The following is a 21,108-nucleotide window of genomic DNA, read 5'->3' as shown; positions in this document are numbered from 1 at the left end:
AACCTCTTGCCAATAGGTTTGTTGCTATGTTGGCGTAACATTTTTTTGTTTCTCCTTTGTGCGAGATGAGAAGATAGACTGAGTACATGGAAGATGATCAAACCACCGAGAATTATCAAATGAAGTTCATCCGTTTCATTTTGCGGGGTTATGTCCGTTGGCGTAAAACCTAATTATCAAATTTACAACATTTATTTTTTCCGACGTTTTTTATTGATAGATCAATTATCACGGAATTGGGAAATGACTTAGTCATTCAGGCGTAATACCGCGGCGTAACATCCGCGCTAGATGAACTGCGAAAGGCTAAAAACGGTAAGGACGAAATGCCAGCTAACATCCCGAATGTAGTGGTCGATTAAAAGTTCCACTGATTTGAGAAGGAAGGAGGTCAGACTGATCGGTCTAAAGCTCTTTGCCTCCTCATAAGTGACGTGGCCACCTTTGGGAATGAATTTGACAGTTATTTCCCACCACGCTAATGGAACGTATCCTGTTACAAGACTACAAGTAAGAACCTTTTTCAAAATATGCTTGAAGTGTTCATAACCTTTTTGTAGTAGAACTGGAATGATTCCATCCTTTCCCGGAGATTTATACGGAGTAAAACTTTCAATCGCCCATTTTATCGATTCGGTAGTCACAATTCTACGAGCAAATGCCCAAGAATCAGAACTACCTGGAAAGAGCTCAGAGGCAGTCGTATGTGATGGCTCCGTACAGCCTGGAAAGTGTGTGTCAAAAAGACAGTTGAGTACTACATCTTCGTCAGACGAGTAGTCACCATTAGCAGTTCGAATTGAACTGACATGAAAGTCTTTCGATTCCGAAAGTAACTTATTTATTCTACTAATCTCATTGAGACTTAAGACATTTATGCAAGGCTTTTCCAACCACTTCGCTCGGAGGATCGAAGGGCATTTCTGTATGCTTTGCGAGCCAACTAAAATGCCTCCGACCCATTCCTGCGTCTGCAATTCCAAGCTCTTCTACAGAACTTTTTGAGTCGAACAAGTTCGGTATTCCACTAAGGTGTTCCTAGAAGCACACATAACTCGAAGCGGATAAGCCTCTTGGTATGCTACTACTATGAGTGAGCTTGTTTTATCCGGGACATCATCCAAGATACTTGGAGATTCAATCATCGGAAGATACCCATGAAACCTAGTCGCCAAGCCCTCTTCGTAGAGGTCCCAGTTCGTAGATTTGGGATTACGATATGTGACGATATCTAGTGAGACGTTTAAATGATCAAAGACGATGTACTTATGATCAGATAACGACGATGCGAGCTCGTTTGGTTCGAGCCAGTTTGCCAACTCATGCGTAAAACCGTCAGAGCAGAGAGTTACATCTAACACCTCAGCTCGTGTAAATGTTGGGCGGCTTTCTGTATTAAGAATGTGCAGATTTGTACTACTTAAGTATTCCATTAATTCGGTGCCTCTCAAACTGATATCTGATCTGCCCCATATTATGTGGTGGGCATTTGCATCACTGCCGATTATGAGGGGAAACCCATTTCTGCCACAGTATGATACAACCCTTTTGAAATCATCAGAAGGTGATGGTTCATTATGCGGCAAATATGCCGGACAATAGACGTATTTCTTGTTTATGTTGTCAACAGACATATTTACCATGACAGCATAAATATCGAGAGTTTTGAAGTCGGATATAAGACATGCGTCAATAGCACTATTCGCAAGTATACATGCACGAGGCATTTCACCACAGATAAACTCAAGATAGAGTGGTCAAAGGTTTCTCATGTAGCATCTAAATGCGACCCCTCGATGTAATCGGTTCACCGTCAGAGTGACAGCTCAATACTAAACTGAAGCTATGCTTTGCGAAAAAGGACACTATGTCGATCTTTGCGTCGTATCCATGACTATCAGTTATTATGAAAAAAAAACAATACAACAGAAAAATAAACAAACTTTGAGCTTTTCATAGTTCGGTAATTAGTTGATGTGCCTAAGTAAAGTTTCTGTTAATTATAATTAATTAGTAAACTAGTCTACTATCTGCCTGATATATTTTACGTCTAATCTCGATGTTACAGAAGAATCAAGTCAGTAATTCTGGCCATCAGTGTTCTAGAAATAGGTCGTTTGTAGTAAACATAGCTGAACAACACTTTACTCGTCGATTTACATATCATGTTTCTTTCATAATAAGTTTGTTTACATTCGTAACCATAGTATTTTTTCGACGCCTTCGACGCATTCTAAAAACCATCAACGCCTATTAACAAGGATCCATATTTTGTTAATGGTTTGTATGGGGCCTAGTAATCTTGAGTTTATCTTTGATTTCACGTGGATTTGTCATGCCATTTTTGTTGAAAGCTATGACGACGGGGTTAAGTAGCTTTCCAACATAGAAGTTTCCTTTATGGAAATACGGTTCTTGAATCAAAGCTATGGGAGCCACCACATTTCATCATCAGCACTTGTTGTACAGCAACTAGAAGATACCAAACACGTTGCCTTATAATCGTCTATAGCGAACCTCAAAATGGGTATTAGGAACATGACCATCATTTGAATTCCACGATTTGCGAAGAAACAAACGTACACTGTGTCAGAGATTCGCGTTACACGGCAAGGGTAAGACCCACGACACTCCATGCGCGACTGGCATATTTTTGTCCTGCCAGCCATTCAGTCCTCGGCAAGGAGAAACACCTTGACTTGAGGACTCCTGTTTTCTTTCGCCTCTTACGACATGGGAACAGGAGCCCAGTGGATCAATTCTTGGTTGAGATACTTCAACCCGCCGGATGCCACACGGCCACAAGGCTGGTTTTGTCCGGAGAAAGATACATTACAGTTTGAAGTTGTATACAATTTAACACGTTCTTACTGTTGCTAATAAAAGTTGGATATTTTTGGAATGTGGGTTAACGGAAATCGTTGTCGGAGAAGCCATTTTGAAGTCTAAGATGGCGACTTCCGGTTTGGATAAATTCTGTATAATCTCAACAATATGGGTATTTTCGGAATGGAGTTGACGAGTACATGACGAAAATCGATGTCTGAAGCTATGTTGAAACCCTAGATGACGAATTCCGTTTTAAATTCTCTATCACCTAACAACATGAGCATTTTCGGAATTGGATAATTATACAGTAGATATAGATATAGTGATTAATATTGATATGATTATAGAAAATTTTGCTGACCTTGGCCTTCAAAAATGACGTCACTCATGGATTTGCGTTATTTTCTAGTAAAGCCCGTTTCAAAAATATTGTTAGGGTTTCAAACATCAATTTATCCTATTCACTCGTTAATACTGATTCAAAAATACCAATGTTAAGTTTACCGAGATTATTGCTCAACCGAAAGTCTCCTTTGTGACCCGATATAATCAGTCCCCGATTTAGTCACTATTTTGACCCGATTTTGTCAGTCTCATAATGAAATATGTATATTCGATGGGCTCTAGCATACGAACAAAGCCGAATTCAATCAACTTCTTTGTTGAGCATATTTTTTTTGTTTTAAGGATGCAAAAAAATGCAAAATTAAATGCTAAACAAATTTTTAAAATGTATACAAAAATCAGAAAAACTGTTTAGGGACCAAAGAAAAATATATCCTGTATTGTTCAAATTTTTAAAATCAGGTGCTGCTTTCTTCGACTTTGTGTCAGTGCTTCCTTAACAAGGAATTTTATCTGCCTATAGTTTGTATGGACAGTAACACATGTCCCCAAATGAGGAACGTCATTGTCACACTTTTCTTGAGTCAAGAGAGCAGGGTTAGTGGTGGTGAGTGCAGAAGCTCTCTTCAGTATTTGTGTAAAACAGTGATTAAAGCGTCTTTTAAGGGTTATTATCCCGCGATTGTCTGCGCACTCGCCACACGGGTCTGTATTACTACAAAAGCCCATTTGCTTGTATTTAGTGCAAATCATGTGGAAGGAGCGTCTGCTTTTTCGGCTGTTTTTACCGCGAAGGAGTGTCCCGTTTTAATTCGCTAAGCAGGTAACCCGATGCGAGTTTGAAGAGACGTACAATTTCCTCTCGTCCTGTGCGATTACTATTCAAAATCTTCACTCAGTGGAGAAAGGGGTCCTTAAAAGGGCCAAACCCTTCACCACACGCATGACCAACGCGAATCTGTGACCACACCGTCGATCTTAACTGTATAGACAGACGTGTAGACACGGTAGCCCTTCATAAAATACATGTCGTCAGTGATTCCATTTGCTTGATTTTGACAGGATATCACAATTCTGAGCTTATCTGGGCGATCATTCGAGATATTTACCACACCTGAATATTTCTGTTTCAGTTCTTTCAAAATCTAGACGCCCTCAAACACCTAGTGTCAACTGATTTCACGAATATACAGTTTAAGATTTGCGACTGAAGTTTACATATGAAATGAGCAACAGTCAAACACGAACGGCTTGGTTGAATCATTTGGAAATTCCGGTGTTTTTAACAAGTTCCATCCAGCGGAAATAAATTTAACTGTTGTATGATAGAGGCGGCTGAAATTTTCTAATAAATTATCTGTTCACTGAACTAATCTGTACGCACAATCTCCCGGAAAAATGCTCCATCCGTTGCCTTCAAACATCTAGCGTAAACTAACTTCACAAATTCTTCCGCAAAAATAGTCCATCAGTCGCCTTCAAACACCTGACTTTGAATGATATTGCAGAGAAATCTGCAGTGAACTAATCTTTTTTAACTTCACAAAACTTAAGTTTCTCTGTTGGAGAATCAATAACTGATAATTTTGATTGTTTGCGTAGCATTTGGAAGATTTTCTTAAAATTTGTTTTCGTGTTTTATCATAAAAGTCATACATACTAAGAAAATAAAAGTGGTTTGAAATTGATCCGGGTGTTAATTTTGCTCAATTTTTCATCGGCTTATTTCGGTTTCTGTCAGGTAACTGGCATCCCTATCTCCACATACAGAGTTTGACAATAGGCAACATCGTTTTTCAACCGATCGATGGGGGTCAGTTTTTGACAACGTCAAAATCGCTTAAAATGTCCTCAACAAACAATAGTAGCAGTAAACAAAGGAAAACAATGAACACTTTAACTGATTTGATGTAAACTAAAAGGCTCCTCGTTCGTATTAAAAATTAATTTCGTTCATTTGTTACAAGCAAAGTTCTTATGTTGGCTACGAAAATATGACGTCACGTCACCCTCTTGGTTTCTGTACACATTGCGTGAAGAAATGATATATCTGGGGGATGTCTGCAAGGGATGCTGAAAACTTAAGTTACTGTATAAAGAAAGCAAAAGGTTTGTTCCAGTACATGGAAGTTACTCCCTGTTGCTCCGGAGCAAAAAATTCTTGCTCCTTTTCACTCCGGTTTGCCACCAGAAGAAGAAAAAAGAGAAGAAGATAGTACGGGAACGATTTTCTCCCTGTTTGCTCCGGAGTTCTTCCAGTTTCTCCTGGTACTGGAACAAACCTAAAGATAACGAACAAAGTAAGTCGGGATAAATGTAAGTACCTTACCTTACTTAAGCAACTGTCAGGGAATAATGAAGTAAACTTGCTTTGGGTCCCCGGTCACAGTGGAATTCAAGGAAACGAATCAGCTGATAGTTTGACAAGACAAGGTTCCGAGACCGAGTTTATAGGCCCAGAACCTTTCTGCGGAGTCTCAAACTGTACTTTAAATATGGAACTTAGGAAATGTCTATGGTAGAATCGAACTGGAACGCCACAGATGCTGCAAAGCATGGAAGGAAATTTATAAAGCCGAGTACCAAAGCCACTCGAACTTAACTTAATCTAAGTAAGAGGAACCTTAGAATAATAACTGGTTTGTTTACCGGTCACTGCCCTAGTAGATATCATCTACATAAAATGGGAAAAATTCAAAGTCCGAGTTGTCGTTTCTGTCAATTAAAAAATGAGACAGCGGAGCATCTACTTTGTGATTGCAGCACTCTTGTTAGTTACAGATATTGAATTCTTGGAAAAGGGTTCCTGCAACCCTCTGAGATTTGGCAATCAAATCCTAGTACGGTAAACAGATTCATTAAACGAGTTGATTCTAACTAGGATAATATGCAACATCAGACAAGGCCCTTCGTATCTCAATTATGAAGGGAAAGCTGAGGTGCATAACATCAAATTGAGTCATGCCACAATATTCCTTTAAACGGTCGCAATGGAAACCAAGGCTCTACAGCTAAAAAAAAGTACCACTTCTAAGTACACGCTTAATTGTTGTTCGAAAGTTGAACAGGAAATGAAAGCCAATGTAAACACTAAAAGGGCGCCAAATTGAGACTCCGCCAAGGATTCCAGGAGTCCACGCTACGGCTCTGCTGATAGCATTTTTTATTAAATTTATTCATAGTCGATTGATCCGTCTCAAACCTAGGACAAAGACAAAGAAAGGAGAACAAGGCCTTTAATACGAAGCTTAGTATAGATAACGATGATACAAACGCGCTGGCATGAGAACTTTTTATAGACATCACGCTCTTTGCGACAAACATGCATAACATTTTGTCCTCCGGGCGTTTACTTGACAAACAGTCGCTACTTCGTTCGATTTTATAAAATTTGTCTCGCGGGACGTAGCCATTGGCTGCAGTACTGTCAGCCCGTTAAAAAGTGCCGTTATTATTCCAAAGAGCTATGCAGAATAGTCGCAGGTAGCTGGAAAATTTCGAATATGCTTCAAAGTAGTGATGATTACTGCACGGTGATAATTTTGAATCTTATTTTATTAATAATTATTCCTGCAGAAAAAAATATTTCTGTTGTAACATTCTAGTAATACAATTAACCAACATCGTTTCTTCGCTTCGTTCCAAATAGATAATCATGTAAATCACTTGATAGAACATCGTTCTCATTATTCCTTGTGTTCGGTACGTTTCTACATTGTTCTGTTTTTTTTTTTAATTTAATCTGCTATTTGTATTGTTTGGAGCTATAAACAAAGTCTACCATTGCCCTTTAATATCTCTCTACGTGTGATTGCTGCTATGTTGGTGTGGTTTTCACGGGAGAACTTTTTTATTTCTTGTGTAAAGTATTTTTATGCAAACAGCTGTCGGTCGGTTTGAAACTGCTTATGAGGGTAGGGTGCCAACACAATGGATGTCAGAAGCTGAAGCTGATACGTCGATACGACTCTTCACAGCAAATCAAAGCGAACAAGTATTAGAAGGCGTGCGCAACGTAGCGAATTGCCTGATTTTACTACGACATCCTCGCTTGGATTTGCTTTAGATTTCTCGCATATACTAGTTTTCAAGATCAGTTTCTCGCATTCACTCTGATTATGACATTAGGTTGTAAGCTATCGATTTACATATAGAACAGATGAAGGAGAGGACATAGGAAGGCAGTTCACTTGTGTAGTGTTTTTGTTGAAAGTTCGTAACATTTTGCTTCATTTTTAACAATCGCATTTTGGCCGGTCCCTGTTTGCCGGATGTTGTATAAAAATAAATACTTACTGTTATGCTACTACTTTTATCATCAATTTAACTAGTTAAATAATTATCTACAGCTGCATTTTATTTTTCTGTTACATATTTTTGTGTTTTCTGTTATCGTCAGTATGCTACTGATGCGTTTTATATATTTACAGTATCAATCTTTTCCTCTTTTATTTAAACCATCCGGGGCTCGTTCTTGTTCTAAGACACGATTAATAATAGACTTAGACCGGGTGATAGCGAAACTAAAATACTGCTCTTCAGTCGCCCCTTCTTATGATTCACGCGCCACTGGTCGAAGTACTGAGTGAGTCAACTAGGCTGAGCAGTAATAGGGATAGTTGTATAGCACCTTAGAGTTTATCATATTATTGAAAACTAAATATTAGAGGCGGTAGAATATTAGTGTGCAAAGCTCTCTAGCTACAATCTCTAATAAAAGCAGTCTACTTTTCGTTAAAAAATCTAGATAATGGTTTCATGTTGATAGCTTTAATAGTATAAATCAAAATAGGCATAGTTAATAAAATAAATCATTCCCTTAATTTCCAAGATACTGATGTGGATAGTGATGATATTGATTATCTTAGAACTATTTTCCTCTGGGAAGAAACGTAAGATAAGCTGTGTATTTAAAAGCAGTAGCACAAAGAGAAACGACAAAAAAGGATTAGACTGTCCCATCTATCGCTTGCACGAGTTTTTCTTTCTCGAAAAGCTCGGAACTAGAGACAGTCTTTCGGGCAAACTGTGTAAAAAATCCGTGTTTGTGAACTATGCAAAATAAAATGTTATTAGCGTGCAAAAAATGAAGTTTATTAGTTGAAAACAAAACACATTGTTTGCACAGTTTCTCGAAACTTTGCAGTGGATTTTTTTTTGCATGACAAATGGAGTAAATAAATATGGACATACCTACAAATTTAAAAAAATCATCACGCCATATCAAAAACATTTAAACGATAAACAAATCGCACTAAAAAAGCGTGCGAAAAATCGGTGGTAATGGTAAACGGACCACGAGAAGCTAATTTTTTGACGCCACAGCTAGTTGAGGCCATTGGAGCCTGGAAGAGGGTCTGATTTTGATGATTAATAGGTCAAAACATGTTTAAAACTCAATGCAGTTAAACCATAGTTTTTGACGCTAGACAGTAAGGGAGGGTTTCATATTAAAAGTGAACCGGTTTTCTGAAGATTGAATGGTCCAAATTATGAAATATTAGAACTTTCAAACATTCACCATAGTAGGTATACTGTAGTACATGGCTGTGAAGTAAAGCAACATGCTGATTATTTGGTTACAGCACTAGTCTATAACAAAATTAATAGGTTTTTTGCCTGGTTAATTAAAGGATATAAATGTCTTAGGAACATATCACGGATTTCGTTAGTTCAAAAATAAAGCAAAATAATTTGGAAGGGTTCTTTGGATTGTTGCATAAATTTTGATACACGTTGGAGAAACTAAGAAATGATTTTGGGTGTAATGACAGCGGAATAAATAAAAAAAGAATTTGTTCAAAAATGTACCCCAGTTTAGGAAAAAACTGTGTAGGCGTTTTTAACACCACCATTGACTATGCACAGAATTAAACTATCGACACCAAATCGTAAATCTGCATTAAAATTAGAAATAATTAAATAGTTATTTGGACAGTTTTCGGAAACAGAAATGCAAGGCAAACATCATCAAAAGGAAACAACTTGGCGAAAAGACTTAAAAACTCGGGACATCTTATTCTACCGTTGTGTACCACTGGAATGTTAGTTGAATCTTTCTGTGCGCACCTTTTAAAAATTTGTATTTGGAACAATCGGTTGCTCCTCTAAAAACTACGGCTACTAAACTAAATTTTTAAACGTCACTCTATTCACGATACTGATCACATTCGGCAGTGGGGGAAAGGAAAGTAAAGGCAACGAAAGCTTGGTGAATTTGGTGTCGTATAGTTTAACTTCACGCTGTCGTCTGCCTTGAGAAATATAGCTAGAGCTGCTAAAGTGCAGATGTGATGAAGGAACTATAAGCTTAAAGTCTGTGCAATTAATATTGAAAAATAATTCGTTTTAATCTTTCTCATTTACCGCTTTGTAAATGTTATGTCGTTGTGGGAAAGGAAAAACATTCTAGCACTCTAAAATTAATTACAATCTTAAAACAGACAACTTTCTTTTTCACAAGAAATATTCTCTACCGAAAACAAGGTTTTTGTTCTTACAGGAGTCCTCCTTTGCGTCCAAACAGTAGCGAGCTGATCGTACCGTACACACTTTGTCCTAGCGAGCGGCTTTGTTCTGGAGCCGGTTGCATTTGAGCCGCCGATGCTGTTGATGGCGGCTCATTTTTGCTACTATTGCTCTTAGACTTATTGTTACTACCACCTACCGTACCTAGATCGGGCCGGACACCGGGTCTACTGGTGGAACCATTCACCGTTCCTAGATCGGGCCGCTGTGATCCGTTAGCACCGTTGAGCAGACTGCGTCGACTTTTTTGTCGTTGCATTTGCTTCAGACGAGCTGCAGTCGTCGGGGATGGCTGTTGCTGCTGCTGCTTTTGGGGTTCTTGCTTAGCAGGAATTTGTTTTGTCTTTGAAACTACAGGCCTTGTGTCACTACCAGAAGAACCACTGTCGCTATCACCATAGACTCCCGAGGAGGAAGCTGCTGATGAACCTGAAGCATCACTCGACCCGGATGAAAGATGCTTCAAGCTGTCATGCGATAGACCTTTGCTCAAAACTGCTCGGATAGTTTCTTTGTCGATCAGTAGTTCGTCCTGTTGCTGATGTTGGTGCTGGTGATGCTGGTGCTGTAGATGTTTCAGACTGGTCAACTGTGCCATCGGACTAGAAGTCCGACCGCGTACCGTCGAGGTGTACAGCGCTGACGAACCATGCAGTGCTAGCGGACTAATTCCATGCCCGGCGTGAGGCATAAAATTGTCCATTCCCATACTTTCGACCTTCTCCATAATTTTGATCGATCGCAGAGCCTTCTTCTCCAGCCGCGTTAGGGCAAGCTTATTGCGAGTGGTTAGTCGCGACGGTCGTTCCATTTCGCCTGAAGCCGAAGCTACGGCAAACTTCTTACGTAGAATATCGGCACCGGAGGCGAGTAGTCCACCCAGTAGCGGCACTTCCGGAGACATCGGACGGGTTGGGGAACCCTCTGTTGGTATTGAAAAAATAGTTATTAGGTATTGTTTAAAGATCAATATTTCGTTTGTCTGCAAAATTAGTTATACAGTGAAGACCCGTTTTATCAGGACCTTGGAGAATTTGAGGCTTATAGAACGAGGGCATTGACAAAATCGGGACATATGTTTTACTTTCTTTTTAATAAACCAACGCTCTTAAAATATTCTTCTTTAGTCCCTAGATACAGTCTCATAATCTTTTCTGATTATTTAGTCTAAATTCCCCTTAACCTTCCGGAAATCGCACTAGTGCACTGACTGCACGCTGCTCCGGGGTTAAGGGGGTCTGACAGCGCAAAATTTAAAAAATGCAATTTTTATTTTTGCATATTTCGGATCTCAAGAAAGGATTTACTCGAATTCAACTTGGTTAGTCTGCAAGAGCCCATCAAACTACCAACTATTAATTTTCATATGAGTCCGACAAAATCGGATCAAAAAGCTGACAGAATCGGGGATAGTCAACATCGGGGGCTGATAAAATCGGGTATTCACTGAATTAAATATGACTCAAACACACACACACACACACTTACCGGGACTGTTACAGGGCGTCACCGTAGGCGAAAAGTTCGGACCAGCGGGTGTATTAAGCGCACTGGGTGTGACCGCCTTGATGCCTCGCTCGTTCAGCATTGATGCCAGCCCTAGATTAACCGAAAACGTCGAACAGGAGTTTCGTCGCGATAGTCCGGTGCGCGGTGTAGGCGGAGCCGACGGTTGTCGCGAGGGACACTCCGATGCCATCTGTGAGGACATTTGCGATGGTGGAAGGCTGAAAGTGACTGCCGACGTACCGTCATCCGGATGCATCACGGTACTGTTGGTGAAGGTGTAGGTGCAACCGTACGTTTGGAAGCGTTTGCCCGGTTGCTCCTCGGCGTCTTCCTCGACGTCCGATAGCGAGTAAGTCTGTAGGCCAAGTTCGTCTAGTCCGCGTCCACCACGGATTGTGACACCTGGGCGTTCCTCCAGGAGACCGCTTAGTGTGGGGGTTGCTAACCGAGACCAGTGATGCAGAGTTTGTGAACCTTCGATTGGTTTGACTATTTGTAGTTTTTCCGGAAGACGCCACTGATTTGAGGACACACCGGATAGACCAGAAGAGCCGGTGGACATTATACTGTCAGGCGTGCGACAACCCAGCGGTATTCCGCTGGGTTGATCATCGTAACTGTATGTTCCAGCTGGCGCGTGCTGAAGCATGGCTCTGCGGGCCAGCACTTCGGCCGGTGTCAGTCGCTTCAGAGCCGCCTCGAGGTCTTTGGCACCTGGAGCACCCGGGATGCCGGCCTGTGCTGGTCCTGGGTAGCCATCATCCGAATCCGAAACCAAACTCTCACGCGAATACGTACGACCACCGAGGGAACTGTCGTACATTGTGCTGTATACGGAGGAACCACTTTTATAGGAGTGCGCAGTTGTGGAACCGGGAAATACATACGGTGCCATTCGTGGCTGCGATGAAGAGCTCATAGTCATTGAACCTAGCTGGGAGAATGAATCACTGAAACCTCCGACATTTGTACGAGTTGCCGAACGAACTGTTTCAAAGATCTTTTTGTACGCCTGCTGCTGGGATGATCCACCGCGTTCAGAAGCTATACCCGAATCCAGACTGTTCTCCGAGTACAATGAAGTCTCCATAAGCTCTGATTGGAGCGAGTCTGGAGCAGGAATACCTAATCCAGGTATCAAAGAACTCCTCGCCATTGGCTGCGAGCGCTTCCTTTGGAGTCTCAGCTGTTCCTGTGTTTCATGCAACAAATTTAGCACTTCTTGGTAGCGTGTCTTAAACTCCGACAATTCGCCAGCCAGCAGGTTTTGATTTTCTTTGGTAATACTAAGCAACGAGGACGCTTCCTCATTCTCCGTGGTGAGCTGATGCAACCGAATTTCAGCCTCGGAGAGCCGGGACGTAAGGCTGATGATCTGCTCATGTTGGAGTCGATTCTCTTCCTTCAGTCTTTCAAGCTCCAGATCTTTGGAAAATAAAAAAATAAAATAATCATATGTGCCTATGTACAAGCAGCAATAATACTCACTCAGTCCATCAAATTCGCTGTTGGCCGTGCTCAGCTGGTTCGCAATGTCAGCCATCAGTTTACGCTCCTGCTCTTCGCATTCATCTGTTTCCATCACCAGTTGGGCTGCTTCACATCGAAGCGACTTGTTTTCATCTTCGAGTGTTTTAACCTTCCGCTGTAACAGTTCCAGGTTAACCGATTTGGACGTTGTAGGCGTGACTGAAACGAAACGTACCCGCACCATTACTAATCGGAACAAGGACTCGAGCGTTACTGTGTATGGCAAAAAATGATGCGCACAAAATCGGACTGTTATCATTTTTGTATTCTCATTTGCTTCGTTGAGAAATTGATAAGAAAAGTATTATTCTTCTTTTACACGAACTCGTGTCGCTAACTGAAAAGGTTCGGCATAGACGAGTACGATGTGTTATCACTCGAATTCTGCCTATAATCGCTAGTCAGTCCCATGCAGATAGGGAATCCCATAGAACATGGGACTAATTTGCGATTATGGGCAGTATTGCAATCAGTAGTGGACACGCGCCCTCATATTTTGAGTCACGATGTGGACTGAGAGAGCTCGGTGTATTTGAAGGACGAAAAAAGGAATTTTGGTGTTCTTTACTGGAAGAACGAACATGCAATAATTTGGTGTCACTGGCGACTGGAGTGGTGCTACCAAGGAACAACACGTATTGATCGTTTTTGTTGGCACGTTCTAATGCAAATGCCCCAAACTTGCCTTGAAACGAGATGCAAGCACGCGATGCGACTAAAAATATGGCCAAAAATTCCTCCGGTTATAGTTGTGAACGTTACGTGACAAAAATAGTCACCAGTTATCCTTGGAAAAACCCATCGATTTATTCGATTTAAAATCTAACCTAGAATTGACATACCTTCATAATGTCTCTTAGGGACCATTAATAAACTACGTTACGCAAAAATGGCCCAAAATGGAGCCTTACTCCCCTCATGTCACTTTTTTATGGAGCATTGCAAGAAAATGTTTAATTGTTCTTTTTTGACAAATTATAGTTAAAAGGCGGGCTGTATGAAGCAATCCACTACGAGATCAGGAATATCTGAGTGGAAGAAGAAATGCGTTCGAATTGGTTGGATGGCCTTATATGCACTATCTTCAAGAAGGGCGACAAATTCAACTGTTAGTATTAAAGCATAAAGATCCTCATTGCTGCTTACAAGGAACTGTCTCGTGTTCGTGTTTAGCAGACTACGCCCGCTGGCTGAATCCTACGTCGGCGAATATCAAATCGGATTCCTAGAAGGACGATCAACGACGGACCGATTGTTTAACCTGTTACAAATTCTGGATAAATTTCGGGAATACAACTTGCGCACACACCATCTGTTTGTGGATTTCAATGCGGCGTACGATTAAGTGTAACGAAACTAACTGTGGCTGATTACGCTTGAACATTGTTTTCAGACAACTTGCTGATTAAGCTGATTCGTGTGACGCTGGATGGGTCAAAATCTAGTATCAACATAGTGGAAGAGACATCCGACTCATTTGTGACGTTAGATGGATTGAATCAGGGCGATTTACTCACTAATCTATTGTTCAAGATAGCGCCGAGGGTGCGATACGTAGATATGATGTACAAAGGAACGGAACTATCATCACGAGATCTCACGTGATTCTAGCTTGGCAGACGACATTGACATCATTGACATTGATCGCTGAGCAGTGGAAGAGGCATTTTTGTCTTTTAAGAGTGAGGCTGCGATATCGAAGTGACTATAAACTTTGACAAGACAAAGTACATGGTAGCTGGAACGGTGTTGGTTTCGAGGTGGCAATAGATGGGGTACAGTACGAGACTATCGACGAATTAATATATCTTGGAACACTGCACAACGGTCCAGAATGTGAATTTAGTTGGAATTTTAACTTTTTGATAAAGACGGATTCCATGAGAAACCAGCAGTTCGCAAAATATGACCATCGTCGATTCGAACGAAACTTTACATTTGTGTTCGATTTTGAATCTCCATGATTTTCTCTGGTAATTGCAGTATTCTAATGCAAGGGCAATTTTTCAAAGGGGCGTAGACTTTTCTACGTGCAATAATTTCAAAATTTTGACATACAAAACTGTAATTTTATTACAGAATAGAATTCTAAGTATCATTTTAGATCCAAATGCATTTATCAAATATCTTCCAAAATGCGATAGTTTCCAGAAATGAATCTACAATATAATTCAACTATATAGATCCTATGGTTGAATAATACTTCGATTGTTTTTGTATAGTATTCAAATGGTTCGCAATATCGCCTTGATGTCAATGGGAAAGTTACAGGAAATGTTATGGGCCTTACGAAAAACTAATTGCTGTTGATGGAGAAACGCGAATAACTTCTGAAAAGGTCGTAATAAAGCAAAATAATTGGGTTGTTAAAACAAAATTTAAAATATCTCGAGAACTACTACATTTTTGTGTACTGGTACAGATAGTTACGTTCGGGCTAAAACAAGCTTTCCAAGCTGAGACAACTACCTACCTGTATAACCGTTATGCCCAGCGTGTATAAACATAGTTGCTGTCGCTAACTTGATGTATTTCAGTAAGGTGCTACTTTCTTGGCTACTTTGCTGTCATTTCGTATGATGTGCGTCTTGAATCAAAATCAATAATAATTTTCAATAACTATTATTTGAGAATCTCGCAAAATTAAGAGAAAATTTAGTTACGTTTTTCATTTTTCTGTTGAAATCAACTAAATAGGAAAACAAGTATTTTTTTTGTTATTTTCTTCATCGAATGGTTTTCAGTGTACATCATATGTTTAGAAAAATTACTTAAAAGGGGAAACTAGAGCACCTCTCTTACATGAACTATTGATTGCTTGGGGGCACTTCGTGTAGACTACGTTTATAGTTAGCGAATGCTTAGCAACGGTATTGTTGGGAAAATTCCTCTGTCAGAATGATAGTTTTACTTTTTACCCCGAAATAGAGAAACATAATCAAAATGTAAAATAATCAAGTAACGGTAGGACGAATGCGGATTATTTTCGTATTTCTTCTCAAATAATTAGCAAGTCAATGGAAATTATGACAAGTAATATTTGTCATAATTTCCATTGACTTGCTAATTATTTGAGAAGAAATCCGAAAATAATCCGCATTCGTCCTACCGTTACTTGATTATTTTACATTTTGGTTAAAGATAAACTAACGATGCTGTGACTTAAACATCAATCTAAATGTCACTATTGGCATAAGCTTACATTTTCATTAGATCGTGTTCTATCAACAGCGTTCTTAGTATTTCTGTATAGGCGATTTATTTTTTTTTCTAAAATGTCTCGTTTGTGGTTGTGGTATTTTAAATGTTTTCGGGTCACCATCATGTGTGACTAGTTGCAGGATCATTTCCTCTACGAACCATCCTCGAAAAGATCGCATGGATGAAATAATAACACCTTGAGGACATTCTCATACACTCAGTTTCCTAATCTTTACTTATCTTGAAGATGCTAGGTTAGATTGCTTATGCGAAAAAGCTTTTCCAATGTTAGATAACATTGTAGTGTCAATATCCTATGTAGAGTTTCATGTCAATGGAATTAAATCCCATATCCTATTTATAATGTTGTTGAAATGTTCTGTGCTCCTGTAAAAGAGGAATTCCACGAAGATCCGTCCGAAAATCATTAAAATCGTGACCGACCATCTTAGATTCCGATGAAACTTTGCACGTTTCACCGTCATGGAAGACTAAATATTTTCCACATGTAATAAGATTATTTTGACTCAAGAGCAACTTTTTAAAAGGGCGTAAACGTTTCTACATGTATGAATTTCAAAAAAATTTTGCTCGATTGCTATATTTTATACAGTAAAACTATCTAAGAACGAGTTACAGGGAATGAATACTTATGTCTGAAAAAAATATACACTGAAAAAAATTTTGTGTCATTTTTCAAAAAAACAAAAATTTATGATAAAAATTTAAATTGCGAAAAAAACCCATTTTTTTAAATTTTTTATATTTTGTTACCAAAAACCTAAAGAGAAAAGAAACATTTTGAATGTAACCATATAAAAGAAACATTTTGAATGTGATTTTATATGGTGCTTAGAATGTAATTCTAAGCACCATATAAAATCAAAATGCATTTAGTAAAAATCTTCCAAAATGCGATAGATTTCGAGATATTTGAAATTTTGCTTCTTCAAAAACAATTAATTCGTGTAATTATGCTCTTTTTAAAAGTTATTCGCGTTACCCAATCATAAAATGTCAAAAATTTAATGTTTCTCGATTTAAAGACGTAAAAGCAACTTTTTTAGTGTATTTGGATCATGGAGAAGCTTTCAATAAAAAAGTTTTCCTAACAACAACTTTTGACATATTTTTATAATTCTTACTATTTGCAGTCAAAAATACAATTTTCTTTTTGAATATGATTCTAAACGCCATTTTAAATCGAAATGCTCTCAACAATTTCTAAATTTTCTAAAATGTAGTAGTTCTCGAGATATTTTAACTTTTGTTTTAACAACACAATTATTTTGTTTTATTACGACATTTTCATAAATTAGTCGCGTTTCTCCATCAACAATAATAAGTTTTTCAAAAGGTCCGTAAACTTTCCTGCAACTTTCTCTTTGACATCTAGGCGATATTGTGAAACATTTGAAAGTTACATGAAAACAACCAAAATATGATTCAACTATATAGTTTAATCATCAGACCCTATGGTTGAAATATATTTTGGTTGCTTTCATGCAACTTTCAAATGGTTTACAATATCGCCTTCATGCCAAAAAGAAAGTTTATATGTTACTATGTTTTAATTGCCGCAAGGTTCTACTGTATCGATTTTGTTGGCTATTTTCGGCAAATTTGAGACTAAGAGAAACGAAAGCAATAAAAATGAAAGACGGATAGGTATTCTAGAGCGAATCAGTTATAAACTTAGAACGGAAAACTAGAACTAGGCAGGCTCATATGGGCATGATCGAAAGGAAATGTGAAGAATTCTTTGCCTTCTGCAGAGTAGGAGTTGGGCGTTTCACCCAAGTCTACCGCATGGTCTATGGTAGAACATAACTCATCATCATGTTTTACCGCCGAAGCCGGCGAGTTTTTTCATTTTTTCAAAATTCAAAGTAATTTTTTTAATGCTTTTATAGCACGCTAAAGTCAAAATTTTATCCTGAAGGCACGCATTTTTTAAAAACCGCGAATAAAAGACGATTTCACGAATTTCCCTTTATATCTAAATTTTCAAAAGGCTCCTGGTTCCTATCCTTTTCCAAAAATCGAATGAATCGGCTACATCTTGATTAATTTCCGCAATCATCTGCACGCTGCGTTGCTTAGGTGTCACATTTATTTATTTGTGAAGCAACAAGAAAATAAATATCATTGAACCACCTTAAATGACTAGTAATAGTAGCTGATAACATTTTAAATCGCAACGATTCAATATTGTGCACCCAAATCATCCAGAAACATCTTAGTTAAACCTTACATGAAAACTTTTTTTTATCTGCCCTAGTCAACCATGAATTTTATTTTCAAGATTTTATATTTTCCCTTTTTTTATTAACCACTAAGAGTGAATTAATTTTTCCTTTTTTATGTTGTAACGACATTTAATTAGCAAGGGACTGGAAGGTGTGAAATATTTTTTAGCCGTAGTACTCAAAGAAGAGCAAGGAGTTGAAGGAAGAAAGTTTCAAAAAGCGTCGAATAGGGTCATATGAGCAAGTTTACAGTTTTCCGACGTTTTGACACTTTGTCTTCTACCGAAGAAGTTAGGATATTTTGACTTATATGCTGGACACCTGAGTCTGCGGTATGTCCGGATAAGCGTAGATTTTATAATGTCAAGAAACAAAGTCAGCGTACCAAAATTACTTTAAAATGTCTTATTTGCTCCGCAACGATAGTCACCCTAATGAACATCAAATTTTATATAATATATTTTTCAATTTCAATAATGTATTCAACTTACCAAAACTAATTGAAACCATCTTATTCATTAAAAAAATGTCGATTGTGGTCTACAGTTTCTTCTATAGCGGGCCACACTTATTCCCCAAAAAATGCTCGATTTCGGGCCTCAAGAGCACAGGACCCCCTTAAAAAGCTACTTATATTTACGAGGATACTTACCATTCTCACTACTGTCGTCCGTATCGTTGGTCAGTATCCCAATCAGCTCGTTCTTCTGATGCAGCTCGTGGGCGAGCTGAGCTAGGTTCTCGTTCGTACTCTTCAGCTCCTGCTCCAGCTCGGCTACTCGGGTTTCGAGGTGCGTGTTCTGCGTCAACAGCTCCTTCCCGATCTGTACCGTCAGTTCCAAATCCTTCTCCTTTTCCTCTAGCAATCGCGTTACGGCATCGATGTCATCGTACGCGCGGGTCATTTGGCTTACACGGTTACCGCATAGAACTGGAAGAAAGCAAAAGAAATGTTACGAGGTTAGTATTTCATAATAGGTGTAAAAGGTATATTGAATAACGCGTACAGTGTAAACAGAATACATCGCTAAATGTGTCGGAGATTTACATAAAAGCAAACACACACACACAAAAGAGTACGGGAAACTAAGAAAAATCGATGCACAGCAGGGTGGAGAAAACAAAAAAAACGCCTCAATTATGTGATATAAATAGCCTTGTTCAAGCGTTGTAAACCTGAACTTGAAATTACGGCCAGAAACGCTTGCCCTTGTAAGCAAGTAAAACCACCACCAAAGCAGCGAACTTGTCATTTTACCTTCATTCTTATCGCCGACTTTTAGCTCTTTAGTGTCGAGAGATAAGTGTTTCGATAAATGAGATTACAGCCGTTTGCATACTGAAAGAAAGTTTTAATCATCCTTTATCTATATGCTATATTTCTACCTAAGGAAATATAGCATATAGACTTTATTACTTTTATTCTCTTAAAGCTCTAGTTCTAATTTAAGACAATAATTCTGGCTTTTAGTTAGACGAACCACTTGATAGGTGTCCATGATGTAGTTCTATTCGCCAGTAAACGGCAATCCAAGCAGAACGTCTAAATACATTCCAGAATTATGTTATTCGCAACCATTCACACCCTGGCGAATTTGTCACCCAACCATACCGAGATTGCATCAATACTGAACAGAGTCCCATTATGGTACTTGTAACATAGCTCATTAATATATTCTCTTTGCTTCGGCAGTGGATGTTACCTAACTAACCAATTAAGTCAAATCGGATGCCCTTTTTACTAAACTCGGTTGGACATCAAGCGCTGTAAAGAAGTCACTACCTTTGGATGATGATGGCATTTGGTTCGGTCACGAAATGTTCTTGTCGTATGGTTTCTGAACCGTGTACAATTCGTTTCATCATAGTGTTGCTCGAAACGTGCGATGAATCAAGATTTTTTTTATTTTATATAAAAATATTATAAGAGTGGCGGCTGCATTTTTCACGCAAGTCCAGAAAGCTGCAATGTTCTATCACTCCAACGAAAGATTCGTTATTAAATAAAATAGCATCTTGATTGTTGATACATTGCTTAACAACTTCCAACTAGTGGAAACCTAACCGCATAAAAATTTGAGTTCCAATCAATGTCATTACGCCAAATACACCTGCCAATCTACGCAGGCAAACGTGTAATGTTTTTTTAAAAAAAAAGGTTTGGAGTTAAAAAGAGAAAAATCTAATGTTTGCAATTATGCAAACGAAAGATTACCTTTTTTAGGTCGACCTAACTGCTAAAGGGGAGCCCAAATTCGTGAGCGTAATTATTGCACTTAATTCGAAAGTAATTTAGCTTAAAAGATGTGCAGTACAACGATCATTGAAAAGAATTGGAGTACTGTCTGGGTGTTTTTACCACGCATGATGAAACGATCAAAGTGCGTGAATCTTTGGCACCGTTTATGTGCAACAAACAAACATAATGGAACCTAGCTAATGGATTGGATACCTAAGCAGCTGGACGGTGCTATTTGATTTTCCTAGTTTCTTAATCATTGTTCCATTTTGAATTGTGTTGAAAATATCAAATGTTTAATTGCGTCGAATACCATCGTGTGGGGCTTCTGGGCGCACTTTTTTCAATTTTTCTATTGTGATGAATTATAACTCCTTTACTAATGGATGGATTTTTATCATATCAGCATAGACATATCGTCAACGTGTAAGTATTATGTATGCCAAATATGAGCAGAATTGGTTCACAAATAAAAAGTTGTTGATAAGGCGATTTAAAATCTTATATATGGATTAACTGGGGGCTGTTTGGCACACTTCTTAATTTGATAGAATTCCGTTATAAAATGAATAAAAATTAACTAATTTTATTTACTTTTATTGAAATATCATTTATTAACACTTATAGCAGAGGATTTCTAATAATAAAACATGATCCATGTATCGTATTTTCTAAAAA

The 21,108-nt window shown here is 38.6% G+C and overlaps 1 protein-coding gene across 12 annotated transcripts in view; it reads right to left on the bottom strand.

Moving 5' to 3' along the window:
• Positions 1-6,711: 6,711 nt before the first annotated feature.
• The window catches only part of LOC131681580 (trafficking kinesin-binding protein milt), a 316,121-nt gene continuing 301,724 nt past the window's right edge, over positions 6,712-21,108 (bottom strand). For all 12 annotated transcript variants that reach the window (XM_058962440.1, XM_058962438.1, XM_058962436.1 and 9 more), the window contains 4 exons: positions 18,844-19,122; positions 12,700-12,900; positions 11,191-12,636; positions 6,712-10,626 (listed from right to left, as the gene is read on the bottom strand). In XM_058962440.1, the coding sequence (XP_058818423.1) occupies positions 9,671-10,626; positions 11,191-12,636; positions 12,700-12,900; positions 18,844-19,122 (2,882 nt within the window). In that variant the 3' untranslated portion in view covers positions 6,712-9,670. The remainder of the gene's footprint in view (positions 10,627-11,190; positions 12,637-12,699; positions 12,901-18,843; positions 19,123-21,108) is intronic.

The sequence above is a fragment of the Topomyia yanbarensis genome, chromosome 2, assembly GCF_030247195.1.
Source record: "Topomyia yanbarensis strain Yona2022 chromosome 2, ASM3024719v1, whole genome shotgun sequence".
NCBI classification, from domain to species: Eukaryota; Metazoa; Arthropoda; class Insecta; order Diptera; family Culicidae; genus Topomyia; species Topomyia yanbarensis.
Note: the sequence above shows the minus strand (reverse complement) of the source record. Positions and strands in the feature narration are given on the sequence as shown.